The 23,651-nt window shown below is 41.4% G+C and overlaps 2 protein-coding genes across 2 annotated transcripts; one reads left to right on the top strand and one right to left on the bottom strand.

Moving 5' to 3' along the window:
• The first annotated feature begins 2,689 nt into the window (after window positions 1–2,689).
• LOC120351447 lies at window positions 2,690–7,021 on the top strand. The gene is made up of 2 exons (XM_039428885.1): window positions 2,690–6,736; window positions 6,827–7,021. The coding sequence occupies exon 1, from the start codon at window positions 5,926–5,928 to the stop codon at window positions 6,403–6,405; it is 480 nt and encodes a 159-aa protein (XP_039284819.1). The 5' UTR covers window positions 2,690–5,925; the 3' UTR covers window positions 6,406–6,736; window positions 6,827–7,021.
• Window positions 6,448–7,132, bottom strand: LOC120351646 (activating signal cointegrator 1 complex subunit 2 homolog). Its single transcript, XM_039429556.1, has 2 exons — window positions 6,527–7,132; window positions 6,448–6,456 (listed from the first exon to the last, which is right to left on the bottom strand). Exons 1-2 carry the CDS (start codon window positions 7,130–7,132, stop codon window positions 6,448–6,450), a joined length of 615 nt encoding a protein of 204 aa, XP_039285490.1.
• Window positions 7,133–23,651: the final 16,519 nt, after the last annotated feature.

The following is a 23,651-nucleotide window of genomic DNA, read 5'->3' on the forward strand; positions in this document are numbered from 1 at the left end:
AAAGTATGATAATGATTTCCAATAAACTGAAATATCAACCTATGTTGATCAATATTTATGTATAGATAGGCCTACTTTAGGTAGGTCATACCATAGAGGAAAGATAGCATGGTTTCAAGTTATAAGAGGATTTATGTTATCTTGAATCTATGGTTATGATTATACTAAATAGTGATAAATTATTTAATTATTGTGAGGTGGATTCTGTGAATATGACATTTGAAGTGGCTTTGTAACATTTGAAGTCTATTGTATTAATACGACAGAAATCATTTCATTCTGTCCTTGTAATACTATTATGAGTAGCTCACCTACCAAGATTTCATCCATAAAATCAGTCCAAACATTATATTATTAGATTTTTCAATTTCTGAGTGCTGTATCAATGACTTAATTAGCTACACATCTCAAGTCTTTCGAGAAATCTACTACTATTTCAGTAAGCTATTATATTTATTACATTTCTTATTATTATATACTTTTATTATTATTATTATTATTATATACTTATTATATACTAGGCATTGTTCGCCTACCATTACCTTATAAGCCATACCTACAATAAAAAAAAAAAATATATAGTACATTGAACAACACTAATAATGATGAATATAATTCTGAATAATATGTAAACACAGATAATAGTTTATTCTTGGAAAAAAACTTTTTTTCATATAAATATCACTTTAAAGTTGGTGGTTATACTTGGAAAAAACTTTTTTTTTCATATAAATTGATATGGCGGAAGGTGTGGCTCGTTCATCAATTGGGCTAGTCAGTCGGGTCGAGCGAGGGGTTTGTTACCACTGTCTGAAAAAATGGCTTTTGGTGGCCCTGAAAAGGGCCAAGTTTGTTGCTGGTGGCCCTAAAAGGGACCAAGGCAGGCTAGATGTTTAGTAGTCGTCGACTGGCGCGATACCAAGCCGCGCGAGGGTCACGGGCAGGTCCGTCTGGTGCGAGAGCAGGCCGGCAGGGGCTCAAGTCAATGGTTCGCAGTCTCCACTCTGGTTTACCCGGGCTACGGAGAGGGCTGACCGGGTGATCTACTAGCCAGAGGTCGTGCCGAATCTCCGCCGGGAGGACCTCCTCGACCACTTCCTCGTTTAGAAGGGGCCTTCGGTCAAACCCCGGGCAGGCAGGGTCTTAGGCTTCCGCTGCACACACTCCGATGTCGGTTCGGCACCCAACCCGCGCATCCAGAACCGCACGCCAGTTGTTAGGCTGGGGCGCTAAGTCTTGGGGCGCAGCTGGCGCGGCGGTGTACAGCCTCAGCCTCTCCTCCACCTGGCGAAGCCGACGTAGGGCCCTCCTCTTCTGGATTCGGCGGTCGGCTCGGTTCCTCCTAGGCATCGGTTGGGTAGTAGACAAGGAAGACACCTCAGGTTGCGGTTAGTCTCGCCGTGGTTCCCTCATTGACCTGCTCGCTGCTCTGCTCCTGGTCTCGGCTGGTAGTGGTCTCTGGTAGTGGTCTCGGCTGGTGGTCTCTTCTGGCTCTTCAGTGGAAGGCTGCTAGTGAGCAAGTGCTATCGAGGGTAGCTGAGTAGCCCCCTTTTATTCACAGTCCCCGAGTTCACCTGCGCTGCTATTAGCCGGCGGTGCTCGGCCAATAGAAACGCAGGAACGCGTGGCGGCGACTGAGGCGCACCCTGGTGGCGGGTGGGTCAACCACTCATTTGGTTGATGCGTGGCGTGGGGAGCAGAGCAGAGCGGCAGGCTGAAAGGTAGCGAACGCAAGGGAGGTATCAAAATATCACTTCAAAGTTGGTGGAAGCTTTCCATGCACTCAGGGCAAACTGGAACTGTGCATTTTTTACACTCATACCGAGTACGTCGACGACAATTCTTGTCCCGGCAATTTGGTGGATTTTTCAACTGATTCTTCTTTGGATAGTGACCGATTCCATCCAACCGTATCTCATCAACACATCCTAATCTTGCTCTCTTCTTTAGTGGTTCCTTCTGAGCAGCATTTGATGGTCGTCCAGGTCTCTTTTGCATGCTGGAAATGCTGATCAAAGTGTTGGCAATATATGCCTTGAAATCAAGGAATGGCATAGTATCTCCAGTTTTCTCCTTATAAATTATCCATGCATTAACTAAGCAAACGTTGAAAAAATGAAAGAAAATTCTCAGATAGAATTTTTTACTTTTGAAAGCATGGGGATAATGTGCTACCATACGATCAGTCATGTCCACACCTCCCATTTTTTTATTATAATGAGAAACAGAAAATGGTCTCTTGATGGCTAAATACTTTTTATTCTTTCTGTCCCATCTTTTTGCCTCATCCTGTGGTTCAATACCCGCAAATGTTGACATAGTGTGAACAATATTGCCATCTGCCCAGCGCACAACAGTGATATTATCACTGCTAGTAGTGACACTTAGAGAGCCTCTGCCTTCCTTTAGAAGTTCTTTGCCAGCTTTCAATTTCCTATCTGCCCCAACTAATCTATTAGCTCGCACAGTGCCCAATACATGTATGTTTTTTTCTTTTAAACATTTCAACAACTTGTAAGAAGTAAATAGATTGTCCATGAAAATTTTATGATTATTCCCTTCAAGTCATCACACAATGATAACACAACATCCCCTATTGGGCCATATTCAAATTTTGGCTGTTTTGAACTACCCTGATACATTAGAAAAGAGGAAACATAGCAATCAGAACTAGCCCGGACCCAGACCTTAAACCCCCATTATTTTTGTTTTGACTGGATGTATTGCTTAGCTTTACTGCGACCTTTGAATGGAATCAGCATCTCATCAATAGAAATATACTCAGTAGGAGAAGCAACAGTTGAGAAAGTGGTATTCATCATGTCAAGAATTGGCCGGACCTTTATAAATATATCAGAATTATCTGGAGGAATAGTGTCATTATCAATGGAATGAATATACTTTTTCAATTTTTCAAATCGTTTCAGTGACAAATTATCTGCAATCAAGTTCAGACGAAGGGAAGGTATAGATGACCAATACATACGATATTGTGGATACTTTATAAAAGTCATCACAAGATTCACTCCTAAAAAAAGACGCATCTCTTTCTCAGATGTTTTGAAATCATGATCCCCTGCCTGTGTACCATATCTTGTAGTTTCAGTAGCAATCATCTCAACCATTTCATCTGTGAATAAGTTAACAAAAAAATAATATGGTGTCTCACCATGTTTGGGCTCTGATAATTCTAAATGTAAAATGCCAGTGAAGTTGGGAACATTATTCACAAAATCGTTGTCCTTTGCATACCATACAATTGGTCTATGTTTAATTGAAGTTGAACTATTTGTTGTGGATGTTGTAGCTTGCTGTTGCTGGTCCTGAATATTTGAAGATGTCAAAGTTGATGTAGTTTTCAAATTTTTTGATGCTGATAGTGAATCATCTTGAGGAGAATCAGTTGTTGAACTAGGTGAATCTGATGCATTTGTTGAGGTAGTATTCTTATTAGGCACTTGGAATGGTTCTACACGTAAACCAGTCACATAAACAGTGTTTATTTAATTTTCAGTATTGTCCAATGATTGAAAGTTGTCATCAATACCATCATCAGAGTCTAAATCAGTGAGAAAATCTATATCTGATGCATTTGGGTCGTCCAGTGCATACAATACATTCACAATATCTTCAGTGTCTATAAAATTTTCAGTCATTTTTATTACAAAATTGAACTAAAACTAATTGCCATATTGATAAAACAAGTACTTGTTACAAGAAATTATTGATAATAGCCTACAAACTTTTTCAATATGATTAGAAATTGTTCTAACAACAGCCATGACATTGAAAATCGCACTGTAGACAGTGTAGCAAAACATAACCTAAAACACCATGATGGGTTCCCAATCTGCACTGAGTCCACGTTTGTGTATGTTTGTAGAAAAGTCTGTAGAATCAGTAAAATTCTTCCAAAACTGCACAAAACTATCAAAACATAAACAAGAAACTATGTTTTACTGTTTAAAGCTTTTTAAAATGCATTTTTTTGAATAGAAATAACTTTTCATGAGCCACAAAGCTGACCAAAACACGACTTGAACAACACCACAAATTCGACTTTGTAACTGCTTTTACAGCTGTTTGGAAGCAATAGGAAGACATGATACCAACTTAACAAATGTTAATCTACACATCTGTGTAGAAATATCATTTGTGAAACCTTTTCAATGTGTATAGTGAAGTGGTAAACTTAACTCCCACAAATGTGTATTATTCCAAGAAGAGGTTGAAAGCCGAATTGCCGAATTCATCTAGAATGAAAGCCAATTTGCTCTCAATGCCTGCTATGATGTGTGGCTTCTGACTGCCCTGAGATGTTCAAATATAGGGCTCCCGGATGACACAATGGCCTCAGCACCAAAAGATAACCAGCAATGGCATTGATGATGGCATCATGCTGCAGGACCCTCCCTCCATGACTCCTGAAACAATTACACACACAGTGCGCCATGGTTTCTGCCTGGTTGCATCCAGCCCTGCAACATGTATCTAATTGTGGGCGGCCATGTGAGGTGTGGACCTTTGATGGCAGGGCGTTGCACAGTATGTGAACATAGCCCACAAAGTCTGCACCCAGGATAGCAGTTGTGGCATTGCTCATCCAGGCAGTTGATGTTGGCACTCCCCCGGCCTCACAGAGCTCAAAGTCGTTGGTGGAGTGGTGCAGCAGGGCTCTGAAGAAAGACTCCTGCAGTCTATAAGGACCCTCCAGGAACACTGGATTGAAGCGGCAAGTGGCTGACAGCACTCATGTCATCTGCCGCTGCATCAAAGGAGTAGCATAGACTGCCTGGAAAACAGACATCCTAGAGGCAGCCAGCTTCCTCACTCAATGGTATATGAGTGAGGGGATGACAGCAGCAAATGATGGCACTCCCAGTCCCAACCAAGTACTGGCAGGAGGCATGAAAAAAGCCCAGCCCGACATTGTGTGAAAGTCATAGCCATGCACCCAGCTTGCACCCTGACATCCAGCTCCTCCAGCATCTGGGAATTGACACGACCCAAAATCAGTTGATGGAAAAGGGATGGGATCAGATGGTGGAAGACGATGTAAAGGCATTGCTGTGGCTTCAGCAGCGCCTGGGTCACCCTGTCCAGGAGAAGTTTGAGGTCAACACCACACTTCCTTGCACCCCCGGGAGAAAACAACACTCCCAGGTATTTAAAGACAGTTGTGGTGTTGGCCGGAGTCAAAGTACCATCCAGCAACCTGAACAGGGCATCAGTGACAATCTTTGACTTCTTTTTCCTGTGACTTGGAATGATCAACAGAGAGAGGCACTTCTTAGCATTGAGCTGAAGCCCAAGCTTTGCTGCAGATGTTGAGAAAGCCAAGATCGCCATTTGAAGACCCGGGACTGAAGAACCAAAAAGCAGCACATTGTCTGCATATGCCAGATGCTGAATTTACGTGTCTGCCAAGGGGTATGAAACAGCAGATGGTAAGCTGTGCAGCACATTGTCAATGGTCAGACAAAAGAGGAAAGGGGATCACCCTGCCGAATGCCCTGCCTGACGACAGCAAAGAAGAACAATGCCGGCCAAAGCGAAGAAGCATTGTGGTGGATATGTTGTACACATTTGAAAGGCACCTTATAAACATTGGCAGAGCTCCCAGCTCCTGTAACACCATTGTTAAGGCCTGATGTGACACAGTGTTGAAGGCCTAGGCGATGTCCAAAGATGCGATATGGACTTCCTTGAGGTGAGTGTGAGCATAATGTAGGGTGGCAGCCAAAGCAGTGGTATTCTCCAAACACCAGTCTTGAAATGCCTGCTGGAACTCGCTGACTACCCCCACTTGCCTCAGCCTAGTCGCCAAGACCTTGTGGAAGTGTTGGATGATAACACTCGACACCATGATTGGCTGGAACTGGGAGGGATCCGCAGGTTCGCCCTTCTTAGGTATAAATATTGTGTATGCCTCCACCAACTGTACTGGCGCTGCCTGCAGGAACAAGAGGAACCTGCTGTTTATCATACAGAGCTGCCTTATCAACTGCCAGACAGGCTGCCCACATAAGTGGGGATATTCTGTCCAGTCCTGCTGCTGACATTGCAGGCACCACACTCGTCCAGATCTCCATCACTGTCACAGACCACCACAGTGACCACAAATTGGCACAAGTGGGAGAAACCTGGGAGATGTCCACCTCACAGGACTGTGTGGTGATCATGGGCTCCCAGAAACTAAACATCTCCTTGGACGAAAACAGTGGCTTCAGAGCCTTGGCTGGCAGGACAGCCGTGCACAGCGTCTCCTCACTGGACAACAGTGCCTTGGCTGTGCTAAAGCGAGCCTTCATCTATGCCTCTTGGACGGCTGCTAAATGTGCAGCCCACCTGGAGGCCCTTGTTGTCTGCTTTTGTCCATTGGCCCCAGATGATGGTTGGGGTTGATTGGCCCTGTGGTCACCATGGTAGCATGCGCTGGCTTTGGCATCACAGCATCTGCCCATTCATATAGCAGCAGGAATGCCTCATCATTGTTTCTGATGAGAAGCTCGAATATAGAGTGAGCCAGGATAGGTGCACCCCAGGCCTCCATCTGCTCAAGCTCAAACATCTGGGCATTGAGTTTCTGGAGGATGGCAGTGCGAATGTCTTCTGCATTCAGGAGTGGATACTGTACCGGGTGAATGTGGTGTTGAGCAAGCGGCTCAGCCAACTCAGGGAACCTATGCTCCTGGAACTTACTCTTCATTGGCTGTCTCTGTTCCTGCTGCGAGAGGTGATGAGGGACGGGAAGGGGAGAGGATTGCGGCTTGGCCAACTGTGGGAACTTACACTTCATTGGCTGTCTCTGTTCCTGCTGCGAGAGGTGATGAGGGATGGGAAGGGGAGAGGATTGCGGCTTGGCCAACTGTGGGAACTTATGTTCCATTGGCTGTTGCTGCACAGGATGAGGAGGGTGTTGAGGGACAGGAAGGGGAGGGTATTCAATAAATCCTGTATCGTTGGGTACAACTGGAAGGGTCCAGGGAACTGTAGTATGGTCATAGTCCGGGAGTTGCTGTGCTGGAGGGGACACCGGGATTGGCTGTCTCTGTTCCTGCTGCGAGAGGTGATGAGGGATGGGAAGGGGAGAGGATTGAGGCTTGGCCAACTGTGGGAACTTATGTTCCATTGGCTGTTGCTGCACAGGATGAGGAGGGTGTTGAGGGACAGGAAGGGGAGGAATTCAATAAATCCTGTATCGTTGGGTACAACTGGAAGGGTCCAGGGAACCGTAGTATGGTCATAGTCTGGGAGTTGCTGTGCTGGAGGGGACACCGGGATGTCCCTCACAGCAATAGTGTCTAATCCAGGGAGTGGAGGAACGTCTAGGAGGGCAGCAACCTGTCCCTCCTCAGGTGTTAACTCCAGGTCAAGTACAATGGCTGAGCCAGCATCCCAGCATCCGCTGACGTCGCGCTGTTGCTGGCAGCAAGTGGAGCGCTGACAGCACAAGGAGATACTACAATTACAATCTCCTGTGACAGTACATGCATTGCTGGAGGCACTAGGGCAGGTGTTGCAGCCACCAGAGCCTTTGTCCTTCCTACGCGACATGAAGCAGCAGGTGCTGGTCCAGCTGCAAGTGCTGCACAATGAGCGGCCTGTGCAGCAAGCAGCTTTACATGACCAGGTGGTGGAGTGGGTCCAGGCTGCAGAGGATTCCTGATGTTCGGTGGAATAGATGTTGGATTCTGCAAAAACCCCTGGACTGCCGTCTTATAGTTGGCCTTCTGCTGCAACTTCTTGATAGCATCCTGTTTGCTTTGTCCCATCAGGAGGCTTGGAGAAGAGGGTGTAATGCATGATCCGGAGACAATTGGTCCTCACACCCCCTCTGATGTCAAGAAGAAGTGCGGCCTCTCTTGCTGCAAAGACTGACATGTCCTTGCTCGACCACCTGGCGTGCATACGATCAATCCTGATCGCCACGTTTGCTTCAGCTGGGTGTGCTAATTTGAAATGCACACCCAGCTCAATCGATGTTGAGAAGCCCCTGTCACAGATGGAGCAGACATGGGGACTTCCAACTACTACAGGTGGTGTTGTGGCAGGCAATGTGCCTTGTGGACTAAGCGGCACAGCATTGCAATGGTTGGTGGTCGGCATCTGAACCCCTTGAGATTCCCGGGCACCGACTGGTGGCCCACCAGCCTCTTAACTGGTAGATCCCAATGACGTTAAGGGTTAGAGTAGGCTCCTTTGTATTTTTAGTATCAGCAAGGAACCATGAAACTAAATTCAAACTAATCTAAATTTAATTTAGTGCTTTTAACAGCAGACCCTTGAGGAGCACGGGTAACACCTGCTCATCTCTAATAAACTTAAGTTACTGAGAAATGAGTGAAAATATAATATTTCTTTTGTATAAATATTATAACAACCATACATTTCTATTAGAACTGAATTTCCGTTTTATGAATGTCATTAAAAACAAAAAAATTCTTGCATCAATAATAATAATAATTATTATTATTGTGATTGTGTAATTGTATCTTGTTGTTATTCTCATAACTAAAATCCATTCACGCAAAGCATCGTATTGCGTAAGGCTGGGGTTGTTGACTCCAAAGAACTCTGGCATCACTAAGGGTTACATGCGCTCAACCCCAGCCAGGAGACCCTACCGTCATTCAACCATCTTGGAATATAGGTCTTCCTGATTACCCCATTTGCGCATCATGCAAAAAAACATTCAACTAAATCAAATATCTTATGCTCTACTGTGACAACACTTGAGAACATCATCAAGAGTATTGCAACAGTCAACACCATATTTGCAACGTTATGATAACATTTTGTGTGACCAATATCAAATTCATTGATGAAATCAAAGTTTTTTGTAATATTGTTCATTGCAGGAAAATTCCATCTCATAATAGTGATACCACAACTCATAGAATACATAGTTGCAAACCTAGATTAGATTATTAAAATCTGTAACATTGTTGACAATAAAATACTCAAATAAAGGTAACCCGAATATAGATTATTTGATAATCCTGACAGCTGACTTCATATATTTTTAAAACCTGACATATTTTCAAAACCTTCAAGCTGATAATCAAGTGCATTGTTTTGTTCAAACAGCTCAACAAAAAGTCAGCTAAAGTCAATTCCAGTTGAAGAATAATAAGAATCATAAACAGAATTAGAATAAATAATAAATTTAGAACCGAGCATATACTGCTCGAATCTCAAATCTTTCAAGAATTCAATGTATTTAATAAAACAGCTATATAATATTGAAGATTCAATATTAATTTTAATAATTTTTAATTCCATAAATCTATAGGTCAGATAATTCTATAGGTCCAAGTCATTTCTTATTAACTGAGAATTAGTTTAAAATCAATTGAGATCATAATTTTTTATAGCATACAAATCAATGTGGAATAAATGGTTACGTCTCATTATCCAAGACTGATTATTTATTTATTCATTTTATTATCGTACAATGAGATTGAAAAAGTTTAAATTGAAATTACTTTGATATGGGGCTACTGGGACATGAAGTAAATATTCTCCTACTAGCCGGCAGGCTCGCTTCACTCGCCTTATCTGTCTAGCCAAGGGACTCTGCCCCCTAGACCCCCAGCTGGATCATCCAAAAATAGGTTCAGCATTTGAGCTTGCTTCCTTCCATCAAAAAGTCAAAAGAAACTTAGAGGCTCAATTCAATCACCAGTTTTATTTGAATAAAGTAGTGCAGGAGTGCTAAACGTTTTATTCTTATCAGAGTTAATAAAATATTTAGTTATATTTTAATTACAGACTTGGGTTAAGATATTATGATAATTATTGTATCTCAGTCCAATAGTCAACTTTGAAATTTGAAACAGGAATGATGTGGATAACTTATCAAAAACCTATTATCTAACTCCCTCAAGTATGAATTGAGGAGACTTGAGATACTTCAGAAACATAGAAAAATGCATCAAAAACTTAATGAAAAACTTGTGAAAAGAAACCCTCTAACTTAGCACCATCATACCCCCTGTGGGTGGGGGGCGGATGAGTCCAAACACAGTGGACTCAGTATTAAGTTGACTAGAATGGCACCCACAGTATCCCCTGCTTGATATCGTAAGAGGCGACTAAAAGGGGACCCCCTCTTCATCCAAAGCCCTTATTCCCTCTTCCCCTCTTCACAATGCTTTGGATCTTTCCTATTGATCCATATTCTTCATATTATTCATTTCTGCATGGATCATCTTTTTTTCACCCTGTTTACTGGCCAACCCAAGGTGTGATGTGGACCGTGCTGATGGGTGGATGGCACCAGGCCTTTTATGTGGTGTCTCTAACGGTGCCTGCAGGATACCAGGTGCCCTCCTGTAGTATTTAGCCTTGCCTGGATATGCGGGGCTCTGTCTGGGTCGACTGTACTTCCCTAGCTGCTCGTGGGAACCACATGGATGACAAAACAACAAACAAACCAAAACCAAACCCCAAGGCAACTCCAGAAGCTGCCTTGCCCTCAAACCCATCAGGATCTGCCCCATCAGGGCAGGCTCCGCAATCTGAAATGGGTGCTTCAGGAACACAGGAGGTTCCGTTGCACTCTAATGTAGATGCTATCAACATTGAGAAGGCTTCTACTGTTCACAACATGGATGACATAAGCTCAATCACACCATCCCAACCGGAGAGGGAGAATGAGCTTTGCAGAAGTCCAGAAAAACAAGAATCTTCAAGAATGCTTGAAAATGAAATAGAGCAACAAAGCAGTTTTCTGGTGAAGAGACCTAACCTCTCCACTGCTCAAAGAAGGGCGGCCATTCAGGCAAAACTTCTTGAGAGAGGTGAAGCTTTTGATCCTGCTAAGTTTCGGAGGGGCAGATGGAGAAAACGAAAGAGACCAGAGATGAATGAAACTCTAGGCACAAATGTGGGTCAAGAGGCTGAGTTGAGGGTGGCCAAGCGCCCTAGTGGCAATTTGGAGACCCCTCCCTCAGCGGAAGGACCTACAAAAAAGGCCAGGAGTGGAACTCAAGTAGGTCTTGAGGACCAAACCCAACTGGCAAGGGAGGATGAGCTTCTCAGAAGTCAAGAAAAGCAAACATTTACAGGAATGCTTGACGATGCAATAGAGCAACCGAGCAGTTTGCGAGTAAAGAGACCAAACCTCTCCACTGCTCAAAGAAAGGCGGTCATTAAGGCAAAACTTCTTGAGAGAGGTGAAGCTTTTGACCCTGCAAAGTTTCGGAGGGGCAAAAAGAAAAAGCCCAAGAGACCAGAGATGGGTGAAACTCCTGGCACAAATGTGGGTCAAGAGACTGAGTCGAGAGTGGCCAATCACCCTAGAGGTAATTTGGTGACTCCTCTCTCAGTGGAAGGACCTACAAAAAAGGCCAGTAGTGGAACTCAAGTAGGTCATGAGGACCAAAACCTGAATACAGAGTCTTCCAGTAAAGAAGCCTCTCATAGTGACATTTCTGCCACCAAAATGGCCATTGTCTTGGAAGGCTATCCTGAGGCTAAGCTTTCAGCAGAGCAAGGAGAAGTCATTGAAGATGCCATTATGGATGAGCTCCAACACCTAGAGGATGGCTCCACTCCATCATTTTCAGGCACCTACATGGAAGAAGGTGTAATGATCATATCCAGCATTAATGATGCTACTAACCATTGGCTGGAGGCACTCATCCCCAGACTCAAACCACTCGGGGAGAAGAAACTCATTGTGAGAAAAGACATCTCGAGGTCAACGAGGGTATTCTTTAGAGCTCATCCAAAGCTACTGAAGAAGACTCCAGAAAAGGTCCTTCAAATGCTCGACAAGCAAAACCCCACCTTGAAGGTGAAGGAGTGGAATGTCCTGCCAGCCAAGCCGGACCCAAAAGGTTATGGATTCGTCTGTTTCCTGGATGAGGCCTGCTTCAATGCTGTTAAGTCAGTCAACTCTAGAGCCAACCTAGGACTCTGGCAAGTTTCAATTGTCTCTAACATGAGTTAGAGACAATGTCCAGGGTCCTGTAGATCAATATCCATCACAATAAAGCAGCTTCACAAAATTCATCTTCAAGATCGGTCATAGTGGCGGGCCAAAATATAGACGTGTATAAACCCCATTTTTCCATCAGCCCAAATTCGGAAACTTGGATCTCCTGAAAGTCTAAATTAAGTCCAAAACCTGTATGTTCCAAAATTTGGGCTTGATATGTTGGGGTTAGCTTCTCGGTGGTCTCATGATTAAGAAACTAATTCTGCGGCACCCAGTGCCACAAAGTGGGTAATGGAGGGTTAATTTGCTTGAATGCAGTCTCGGTAATCCTCTTTATTATGATCCATGTGTCTGGTAATTCTCACAGACTCTGTTGTCTGGATTTGGATTCACTCTGCTCTTCATTCAGCTCACTCAGCTTCATTCAGCTTCACTCAGCTCTTTTGCATTCTCTCTTAGATTTGTCTAGATACCAACATCTCTCTTTGGTGGTGATCCATTTATTTGGAATACAATCATACTCTTCAGAATCTAATCTATAAATGACGCTGTACAAATCCATCTTACTGATACATAAATTAGTACATAATTACCTGCATCTCTATTAAACATAACAATTATATTTGGATTAGAAGTAATTATTTTTTCTAAGTATTTCTGTAACTTATTTCTAACACCTGGTTTTTTGACTTTTCATCCTATCATATTCCATACTTTCTCAACTTATCTTATAATCATTTTTCTTTCTCTCTCCTTGTAAGGGTAGACATATTCTGAAAAGCTTAAAATTCCTGCGAAGTTGAAGCTGGCCGGCTTGAGACACAACTGGCACGTGTGGCTGAAAAGTATTATTTCATGGGTGCTTGAAAATAGTTTCTTTCTAGTGTACAGTAATTATCAAGCATTATCATTGATTAAAACTGAGTCCAATTATAATTCATAGTAATTAACTAAGTATTTATTATTAGTAAAAGCATTGGTAACTCTAATCTCATCAATTCAGTTTTCAGTTTGTTAATCATATAGATATATCACTTCAGAAAATTTATAATCTATTAATTATATAAATGCTATAAATTTGTGCCTTTGTTATTACCAAATCGTTTTTCTGTAACTCTGTTTTTGGATATTGTTGTAATTTATATGCTCATTTGTGATGTTTGTGTGCAACTCTTTGTATACGGTATGGCCCTTGCGTCTTGAAGCAAATAAATATCACAATTATTCACAAGAAATGTGCTTCTTTGTGTGGTTAAAGTGAATAAATAAAATTGAATTACAAAATTAACCCAATAAATATTATTACTGCCTGATCATTGATCCAGATGTAATTTTTTCTTGTAATTTTAGTAATATGACATGTATCTTGTAGGCCCAAGTTCTGTAATGTATTTTATGTATATTGTAACTTGAGAACAAAAGTCCAAATAACTTGTTTAGTTGAATAAATTATGAGATTTTGTAAACTGATGTGAAGATTTATTCTATTTCTCCCCCATAGGCCTATTCTTTTCATTTCGACTGTGATAATGTGAGTGTATCTATCACTTTGCTCTGCAATATTTACTTCATAGGATTACTTTATTTATCAGGTAAGAATGGGGTTTATACCCTATTATGTATACCTGAATCGAAGTGGTATCAAAAAGCCTCAAGTGTGAGTGCTGAAGTTGAGACACTTTGAAACTGTGTCCCAACCTCGAAAGAGGTAATACAAATTATGTCAACTATCATAAGCGGGCCATTCTCCATCCGATAAGTTGGTCCTTCAGTTTGATGTCGAAACTTGAATGGGGCTAGTGTGGCGAAGCGAATGCTCTCAGAAGTCCGGCAAACTGGACAACTGACTTGGCCGACCACACAAGGTCTGCCATCTATATTTGGAACGTAAATGGGGGGGTTGGAATTAAGGTCTATAAAATTTATTGTATTTAATACAATCAAGGTCTATAAATAAAATCAAGGTTTTTATAGACCTTGGTTGGAATAACTATCTGGTAGCTCAACCATATTTCAATGGTTAGGCCTAAATGATGTTGATAGGTTGATTGCCAATACTTCAGTTGTTCAGTATAAAATAACGGCTGACCTGAACTAAAACAAGGATTGAAGATTGGATGACAATTGAAGCAGTTGGAGCGTGTGTGGTAGGCTAGGGCCACAAGAGTGCGTCCGTTGCAGCTTACTTTTTGACGTCCGTTGTAGAAATACATAGAAGTGAATTGGTGACAACACACGAGGTACGTGCGTACCAAGTAACGGAAGTCGTAACGGACGGTGATTTTTGAACTGCGCAGAAATGCTACAACGCACGTCGAGACATACAAACAAAAGTTATTGCTTCGTCTGGTTCCATTGACCATTGTGTAAATCCAACTGGTTGACGCACCACTCTCAACGCTCGTGTGGTGTCATTGGCGACGGCCGTCAAAAGTAAGTTACAACGGATGCACTTTGTGCGCTCATGTGGCCCTAGCCTAAAAGATGGAGATAATAGTTCAGAGCTGAGTGGTGAAAGATCAGACTAATGGATGGACGAAATTGTCGGATAGTGAATGGCGCCCGCTTTACTATAGTGAGGTCCACGTTATAATGGTGGCAGTGTTTGATCAGCAATGGTACTCCTTGTCTATAATTCAACAAAGCGGATAGCGCTATCTCTTTCTCGCTTCGCTCTGTTGCCAGATCGTTTCGCTCTGAGTTCACTGTCACTGTATGGCCACCCTCTTCAAAAAAATAAGGCCCTATAACTGTTGACCTACACACTGCAGCCCAGACAGTTACTTTTTCACAGTGAAGAGGCCGCTGATGAAGTTCCCGTGGGTTATTTGGGGCCCAATAACGGAAATTTTGTTTATTAACACATCCATTAAGGTGGAAATGAGCTTCGTCTGAAGTCAAAACAATGATTCCAGGGTCTTCCTCAATCTTTCTTAACATGGTTTCAGCAAAATTCAACCTTCTACCAAAATCTCCTGCTTGTAACTCTTGAATAATAGCAATCTTGTAAGGGTGGAAGCTCAAGTCGTCATGAAGAATACGTCTCACAGACCGGTCGGAGATCCGAAGAGCTTGGGCGTGACGAATGGCAGAGCGACGAGGGCTCCGTTCAAAAGCATGTCGAACAGCCTCAACGTTAGCAGGAGTTCTTACCGTTCGAGGTGATCCTCCTCTCCTTCTTGTGGTTCCAAACGCAGTGTTCTGAAAGTTCCGAACCCACAGAAGAATTGTGTTTCGTGACGGGATCGCACCACGAGGGGGAATGTTAAACCGTATACGGAAACTCCTTTGCGTTAGAATCACAGAATCATTATTTCTAAAAAAACGTCTCGACTACAAACGCACGATGTTCAGCGGTCCAACGCTCCATTGTTACTGAACTAATGAACTTCCACTCAAGGTGAACAAGATGGCGCCCATCCCCACCCGCCCAGTCACCCCCACCACCACCTATCCCCACTTAAAAACCGTCAGGTTTGACTGCCGGACCCAGTATTAACGCTGCATGAAACGGAATAATAGCTGGCTGGCACCTTATCTTATCGAAATTACTGCTCGCTATCTGGCAATTCAAGCTATGCCAGCCCGCTTACGAAATTTGTTGTCACATAAACTTTTATCAGAATATTTTGTGGCTCAATTGGATATAACATTGTATGAAATATTTAACCGTGATTTAGTGCTGATTAAAGACATCTTCACTTCTATGATTGATACTCTTCAGTCCTGAGTAGCCTACCCACAGCATGATCAATTTTTTAATAGCTGTTGATATATATTTCAACTTGCAATACCACTAGCAGTGGTATTAAATATCACTTCAGCAGATTCGAACAATCGCTGAATATAAATAATAATGGTCATGAGCTTTGCATTTTCTTTCTCAATTGCTTACCTGTTTATTGGGATTTCTACAAATATAATAATTGAGAACTTGGTCATTTTTTGTCAATGGAACAATATATTAAATATCATGATACATTGCAAAAGTTTATAAGTAGTTTTTTGGAGATTCAGGTTACGTTACCTACGAACCTTTCATTTTTACTCGCTATTATCTATTTTACTATTTCAAGTTCTAAAACTATATACTGGGGATATATAAAAAATTGAAAGAGATTAAATCGAAGTAATCATGGAAATATACTTTAATAAAAATATACTTTTAACCTTCCGGTAGTCGCGCCCTATTCAATCACACGAGCAGTCGCGTGTTGTACTTTTTACAAGATCAAAATTATTTGATTACCATTTCATACCCCAATAAGGTACACCAAGGAAAGCCATCAATTCTGTGTTATTTGATCGTATACAGTCCCCGTATACAGTCTTTCCCTACCTATCTTATGCACAGTGCAACTTATGCACTGTCGCGACTAAATGGCACCTAAAGATTGAACCATTGCTCGGTTGATACTGCAACTCAGTGGAGTGATGGGGAGAAAGTTTTGGAATGACTCATTCACTGACATCACCCCATCCAATAGTTTTGTGAAGCAAAAAAAACTGACACTTGTACTTTTTACAACAGCGCGACTGCCGGAAGGTTAAGGCGAGCGATTTTACTTATAATCCACTATAATCTGCATTATAAATTACTCATATTTTGAATCTCCATGGCGACGGGAGGGAAAAAACTTTCAAATATTCAACTGTGATTTATTGACTTCATAACATGTTATATCCAATTGAGCAGCAAAATATTTTGGAATTAGATTATTAAAACGTCAAACCAATAAATTGGATGGGGAAATACAATAAAATTGAAATCTATCTTTCTACATATTTTAAAAAAGTGATCCGCGAAAGCTCCAGAAGTGGTCCGAGAGGAGCCCAAGGGAAGAAAAATTGATGTTTGGGCGTTATTAGTGTTATTTGAATAGACTTTATTGGTCTATATTAAAGTGTAATAAATCTCTCTTCGAAAATGTTATACCAAACTCATTGGAAGCTCAAAATATGTTTCCAAACGGTAGAAGAAGTGATAATATCTAAATTTCCAATGCAATACGATAGGACTTTTTAGTTTGTTTGGAATCTTAATGGCGGATTTGTATCACGTGATCGAGCTAGCCAATCAAATTCGTGACAATCAATGGCCATACTGTGAGCAAGGAGGATAAAGTATTGAGTACTGACTGTGAGTAATATAGTGACTGTAGCCTTAGCCTACTGTGCCGTGCACTGTTTCTAATTCAGGTCTTTTCCCAAGTTATAATAGTGAATTTAATAAGCAATAGGCTAGAGCCATTTTTGTAAGTGAGTTAGCGAAATACATTATTTTCTCTCCCTATTATGAACGGCCATGACTTTGAGTTTCCCAGGATAGATATTTGAAAATTGTGGCTCCGAGTCGTCGAGAAATGTAGATTATGGAATTATCTCTCAAACTTAGCCTTCCTGTCGCGACATAGAGTGCTGTTTTACAAGCAATATACTACAATTATAACAAACTAATGATTTTGCGGTTACTATTTGGTCCTAAGGCTATAGAAGCCACGCGGCGATTGGTCAAATTGATTTCCTTTGCCCAATAGGAGACCTGTTTCTTAATACAGTAGTGGGGCGATTCCCCAGCTGAGAGACCAGATTATGTTTTGGAAGACACTTTGCTAGGAGCACTATGAGAGTAAAGATGTAGTCATTTTGTTTTGCCCTTTTTGGGCAAGTTTATATTAGATTAGTTAATGTAGGAGTTAGTTTAATTTGTATTTAAGTTTGAATTTTCTATTTGTGACATGTCCTGAAAAGTTTAATTGTGTTGCTTCATCATGTAGGAATAATTGTTTCTACAAATAACCGCTAATGTACGTAAAATAAGGTTAAAATATATTTTAGGGAACCTAATTAATTGAAACTTCCATCAGAGTATTGTATCAACAAAGCCTGTTACTGTATTTTTCAAGTTAATAATATTGATTGAGAATAGTCCTTTTGATTTTATTGGTGATGGAAGAAAATTATAATTTTTTCTAAAGAAGTATAGAAAGTTTTCAGTTATGTTACATTATTTGAGTTATTGTTTCTGAAGATATATTATTGTATAGAACTGCTGAAAGCCAAGAAGATAGTCTTCAAATTGGAATGTAATTTTGAATATTATGTTGAGTTTGAGACTTGGTAAAGTTTTATATTTTTCTGACTATGTTTCTTCATGGCTTTTAACTGAACGCTAATTTATTAAATTATTCCAGAACTTTTTCATTATTTGTGAAGGAGGACCCATTAATTCTGATACAAAGAATCAGTAGTTTAAAATTAAAAATCTATATAAAATAAGGATTCAAATAGAATGAGAGAATTTAAATAATCTGTAATCAATAGATACCGGTAACTCAAGTTTTATAGCTTATTTTAATGAATTGTAGGAAGAGGTAAAATTAATGCTGTAATACATTTATTTACAGCGGTCCATTAGTGACCCCAAACCAACCTCATGTACCACCCCTTTGGTTCCGCAACTTTATGTACCGTAACACTGCTTCAAGACACCCGTTCAGATGACAGGTCTAGTGACGTAAGATGTCGCCGTCAAGCCAAATTTCACCGCCAAAAACAAGTAAAAGTTCACCGCCAAAAACAAGGTACCGTAACCTCCACGATAAAGCAACGTACAGACCAACGAAAGTTCAGTGTAGTGAAACAAAGGTTCATTCAAGAATGTCAATCGAAAGTGGGGATACCAAATGTTTGAAATTTGAAATAATCTGTTATTTTATGACTGATATTGTTTGGTTTTGTGACGTATTAATAATAATAATGATAATAATAATGAGTTTCTGTTCATGGCGTGGTCATAAGTATGGCCACAAGTGAACAAGTCAAGAACATAAAAAACTGTCATAAGACAGGTCAAGAACAAAAAAAAAAAACACATCAAACACAAAAAGCAGCAAGCAGAAGAGGCAGCAAGACTAATGCAAGAAGTATCTACTTACAGTCTGAGGATCACAATCATAGAACTCCCTCATAGAATAGAAGGGGTTCTCCTGAAGGAAAGCCCTCAGTCTCCTCTTCAAGACTGTCTCTGGCAGAGTCCTGGCTGAAACTGGCAGCTTGTTCAAAATTTTAGCTGGCTGGTAGATGAGGCTGCTCTGGGTCCTCTCCAGTCTACAATATGGCAGGTCCAGCCTCAGCCTGCCTCTGGTGCCATGATCATGCACATCACCCCTGGTAGGCAAAGTACGGACACTGTGGAATGCCTTTATAGCTGACCTGTAAATGTAAAAATTGAATACAGTGAGAATCTTTTCACTCACAAAAAGAGGCTTACAATGCGCTAAAAATTCTGCTCCACAAAGAATCCGGATGGCCTTCTTCTGCACCAGCAGCACATCTTTTACCTCAGAGGCACCACCCCACAAGGTGATGCCATAGGCCATCACACTCTGAAAGAAGGCAAAGTAACACATGCGGAGATGGGCCTCTGGTACACATCTTCTCAGGCTCCTGAGCAAAAACAGCACCCTGCTCAACCTGCCACAGACTACCTGAATGTGCCCGCCCCAGGAAAGCTTGCGGTCCAGAGTGAAGCCAAGGAGCTTCACTGGAGGAAAATCATAATGTACTCCATTCCTGAGGCCAAACACAATTCTCTGGGTCTTCTCACTATTGAGAAGGAAGAGATCTGCCCGAAACCAGTCTGCAACAGCCCTCTCAGAAGCACACATCTTTCTGCCCAGGTCAGTCATGTCACCACTGATATCCAGCATTGAGGTGTCATCAGCATAACACACCACATTCCTGTCTCTGAAAAGGGCAACATCATTAATCATGATGAGAAACAGGAGAGGCCCCAGTACAGAACCCTGGGGGACCCCACAGCTCACTGATCTGACTTGAGACCTCACACCATTCGCCAGCACTATCTGCTCACGTCCTTCCAGGTAGGAACGGAGAAGCATCCGAGGGCTGTCACCAATTCCATAGGAAGCGAGCTTGGCCAAAAGAGTAGCATGGTCCAGGGTGTCAAATGCCTTGCTAAGGTCACACAGTGTGAGCCCAGCAAGGCCTCCCCTCTCAAAACTTGCATGGACCTTGAGAACAATATGTTCAACAGCCTCCACTGTCGACTTCCCCACTCTGAAGCCAAACTGTGTACCTGCAAACAGATTATTCAACTCACAAAATTCATAGAGTTGCTCAGCTATCACCATTTCAAATATTTTGGACAAAATAGGCAAAATTGAAATGGGCCTATAATTATTGGGGTCACCCCTATCACCCTTCTTGAACACAGGTATTACCTTTGCCAATTTAAGCTGGTCTGGAAATATAGATTGAGACAGACATATGTTAATACAATATGTGAGTGGGACAATTATGAGCTCAATTATACGTTTCAAGAAGCCACTAGACATAAAGTAAAAGTCCTTGCTGGTTGAGGTCTTCATTCTGCTTGAGATCCTGAGGATGTCCTCACAGGTCACTCCACGCCAAGCAAAGGCTGCCACTGGTGGTCGCCTGATGTCTTCCAGCAGCTCCAGTGGTGTTTTTGATGCCTCTGGTGATGCGATGACAAGCGTGGAAGCGTCCATCACAGCAGGCAAATCCCCCAGTGGAAATGAGAACAGGAGCAAGTAGAATTCCAAACGAAAAATCCGACCTTCAAGTTGTGGAATTTTTAGATTGATTTCCAAACGGTAGAGATGATGAACTTGAAAGTTTAAGTTTCACGAGGTGAAGCCAATTGTAGAAGAATGGCAATTGAATCCCACACGAGGTTGTAATTTTTGACAAAGTTTATCAGAGTAATATGTGAAGCAATCGATGAATAATTGTATCACAATTGAAGAATAGAATAAATGAATTAATTTGAAATAATAATTCACTTTCAAAAACGTTCCGTAGATCCGATGAATAGCGAAAAAACGTCCACACGAGGTTGCAATTTTAACAAAGTTTATCAGAGTAAATATGCGAAGAAATCGATGAATAATTGAATCACAATTGAAGAATAGAACAAACGAATTAATTTGAAAATAACTCACTTTTAAAACGTTTCGTAGGTCCGATGAAAATGGATAAAAGGTTTAGACCGAAGGCATAAATGCACCATCGACTAAGAATCATTGCAAAAGACAAGAAGACGCTACAATGCTCGATGAAAGAAGGAAGATGCCGGATGTGTTTGAAACGTAGGTAAAACGTTTACAAACATATGGTGAAAAAGTAACAAATATCTAGAAAGTAAGATGCCTAAAGACAAAATAAATTCCAAAAAATCGAATAGTACAAATATTAAAATTGCAACGGCAAATAATCCGTTGAAAAAATACGAATAAAAGTATAGAAAACCAACTTGACTAAAGCAGTGTCAAAGAACCGTGAGTGTGACGTCACTGGTCAGCGCAGACAGACAAAATGATGACATGATGTCTACGTAGTAGCGGAACGAGTAACAAGTGGACCGTTCCAATAAATGCTTTGTCAGATTTTACATAAACTGGGCCCCTTGTGTCATACGGGGGTATGGCACAATAAGAAAAAGTAAGAAATATGTAAAATCTGGCAAGGCAATTGGAAATTGAAAACTGGGCCCCATGTGAGAACCAGGGGAAAAAACAATGAAACCTAAAAATACAACATGAACCATAAGAGCAAGGGGATTAACTAGAATCCTCATCAATGGGAAGAGGTGCTAAACTCGAAATAGCTCTCTTAAAAGTGCCAGAGGGAGTGAGAACAGTGACAACTCGAACCTTGTCGTCCTTACCGGGATGAACTTCAGTAATGCGCGCCAGCTTCCAAGTGGACTGCGCAGAACCAGGATCCTTCAAGATGACAACCATACCGACCTTCAAATTTTCACAATTGTTTAACCATTTGCCTTTTTTCTGAAGAGTGGTGGAGGAATGGGTCTTTTTTCTGAAGAGTGGTGGAGAAAAAGTACGAGATTTGGGGCCGCCTACATGAATGGAAATAGGACCGGCATAATCCAAACCACAATTGTAAAAGGGAACATTAGCCTGAACGCGGGCCGCTGGTGAACTACCCATGATTTGCTCAGAACGAAGAGCCGAAAGGTGAAAACACATTATGCAAAGCTGCAATACACTTTTGATGGTGCGATGGGTGGAGGGAAACCAAAATCGTTGTCTTACACTGGCCATGGTGGCCTGCACACCAGCATGACTTAGACGACGATGGTGAGCAACAATCAATGCACGAGTGAACTTGTGATTGCTAGGCAACAATATTTGATGTTTGTAATCAAATGAAGCATTTGCATTTTGCAAACGTCCACCAACTCTGAGCAGAGAATCTGAATGAATGAATGGTGACAAGGCTTTAATAGAACTATTAGGCAATAGCTCCTGATTTTGACGCAATGCTTTAAGTTCAGCAGAGAAAGCTTCTTCTTGAATAGATTTGAAGATACAATTTTCAGCTTCTGAAATTTCAGAGATAGTTAATTGACCAAAGCGCGGAGTGACTGAATTTTGTTTTTTACAATTATGAATGAACCGTAGAACATATGCTGTTGTACGAACGATTTTGTGATAGGTGGAGCAACTATTGATTATACCTGAAATAACATCATTACGAGACGAAGTAGTAGCTAATACCTGAACTGATTGAGAACTGATTTCCTGAACTGATTTCTCTAACTGATGAGAGACATCATTTGAAGTTAGAAAATTTGACATGACCCTACGGGGAGCGGCCACAGGTGAAGCGGGGAGGCACGAACGAGGTGCTGCAATAGGAGGAATAGCTTTACAAGAACCAAATATGACCCAACCTAGACTGGTTTTCTGAAGAATGGGAGCGTTTTGAGCTAGATATAATTTACCAGGCTGAAGTATAGATGCGAATATGCCAGCACCAAGTAACAAATCTACAGGCTTAGGCTGATCAAACAATGGATCCGCTAATTTGAGTTCAACAGGAATTGAAATTTTAGAAAGATCAATGTTCACACTAGGAACATTAGATGATATGCTATCAACTACAATACAATTTTCTTCGACCGACCACGAACGATCAGATGAAGACAAGCAAACTGAATGAGAAATAGATGATTTGGTCTTATTCTCACCTACACTATGAATCAAAGTGTCCAAATACAAAGTAACAAGTGACAATTTTTCAGCCAACCTAGTTGACATCAAATTACAATCAGAGCAAGAATCTAAAAGCGTGGTTGCTTTAATAAATTCCCCACTAGAAGATTGAACCAAAACTTCGGCAGTAGGTAACAAGGCGACAGTTGATTGCTGTTGCAAACACAGAGACGAAGTGGAGCTCATTGTGACATGAGAGTTCTTCTGAGGCTGTTTTGCATGAGAAACAGCTTGCTTAGTTGTTTCCGCATTCTGAACCATGACGGAATTCAAAACAGCATTCTTACCCTTGGAGGGAGCAAAAGATTGAGAATGAATAACATTTGAAGTTACCTTATCCTTAGAAGTAGGCTGAGTGTCTCGTGATTGAGGATACGACCTATGAAGAACAGTGTGGTGACTCTTGCCACAAAGTGTACACGATTTGTCCGAACAAACATGATTGGGTGCGAAAGGCTTGAGGCAATTATAACATAACCTTTTGTCACGGACAGCATTCCAACGATCAGTAACCTGCAACTTCAATAATTCATTACAACGATTTGGAAAATGACCAACAGAATTACAAAAACTACAAGGTGACATAGAAGAGGTAGTAACCTGCATCCTAGCTTGAACATTCGATTGACTTTGATTGA

This window comes from Nilaparvata lugens, chromosome 5 (genome assembly GCF_014356525.2).
Source record: "Nilaparvata lugens isolate BPH chromosome 5, ASM1435652v1, whole genome shotgun sequence".
NCBI lineage: Eukaryota > Metazoa > Arthropoda > Insecta > Hemiptera > Delphacidae > Nilaparvata > Nilaparvata lugens.

Excerpts from the sequence above, each read along its gene's own strand:
- LOC120351447 (XM_039428885.1), top strand. The coding sequence starts at position 5,926 with ATGCCTCCACCAACTGTACTGGCGCTGCCTGCAGGAACAAGAGGAACC.
- LOC120351646 (XM_039429556.1), bottom strand. The coding sequence starts at position 7,132 with ATGGAACATAAGTTCCCACAGTTGGCCAAGCCTCAATCCTCTCCCCTT.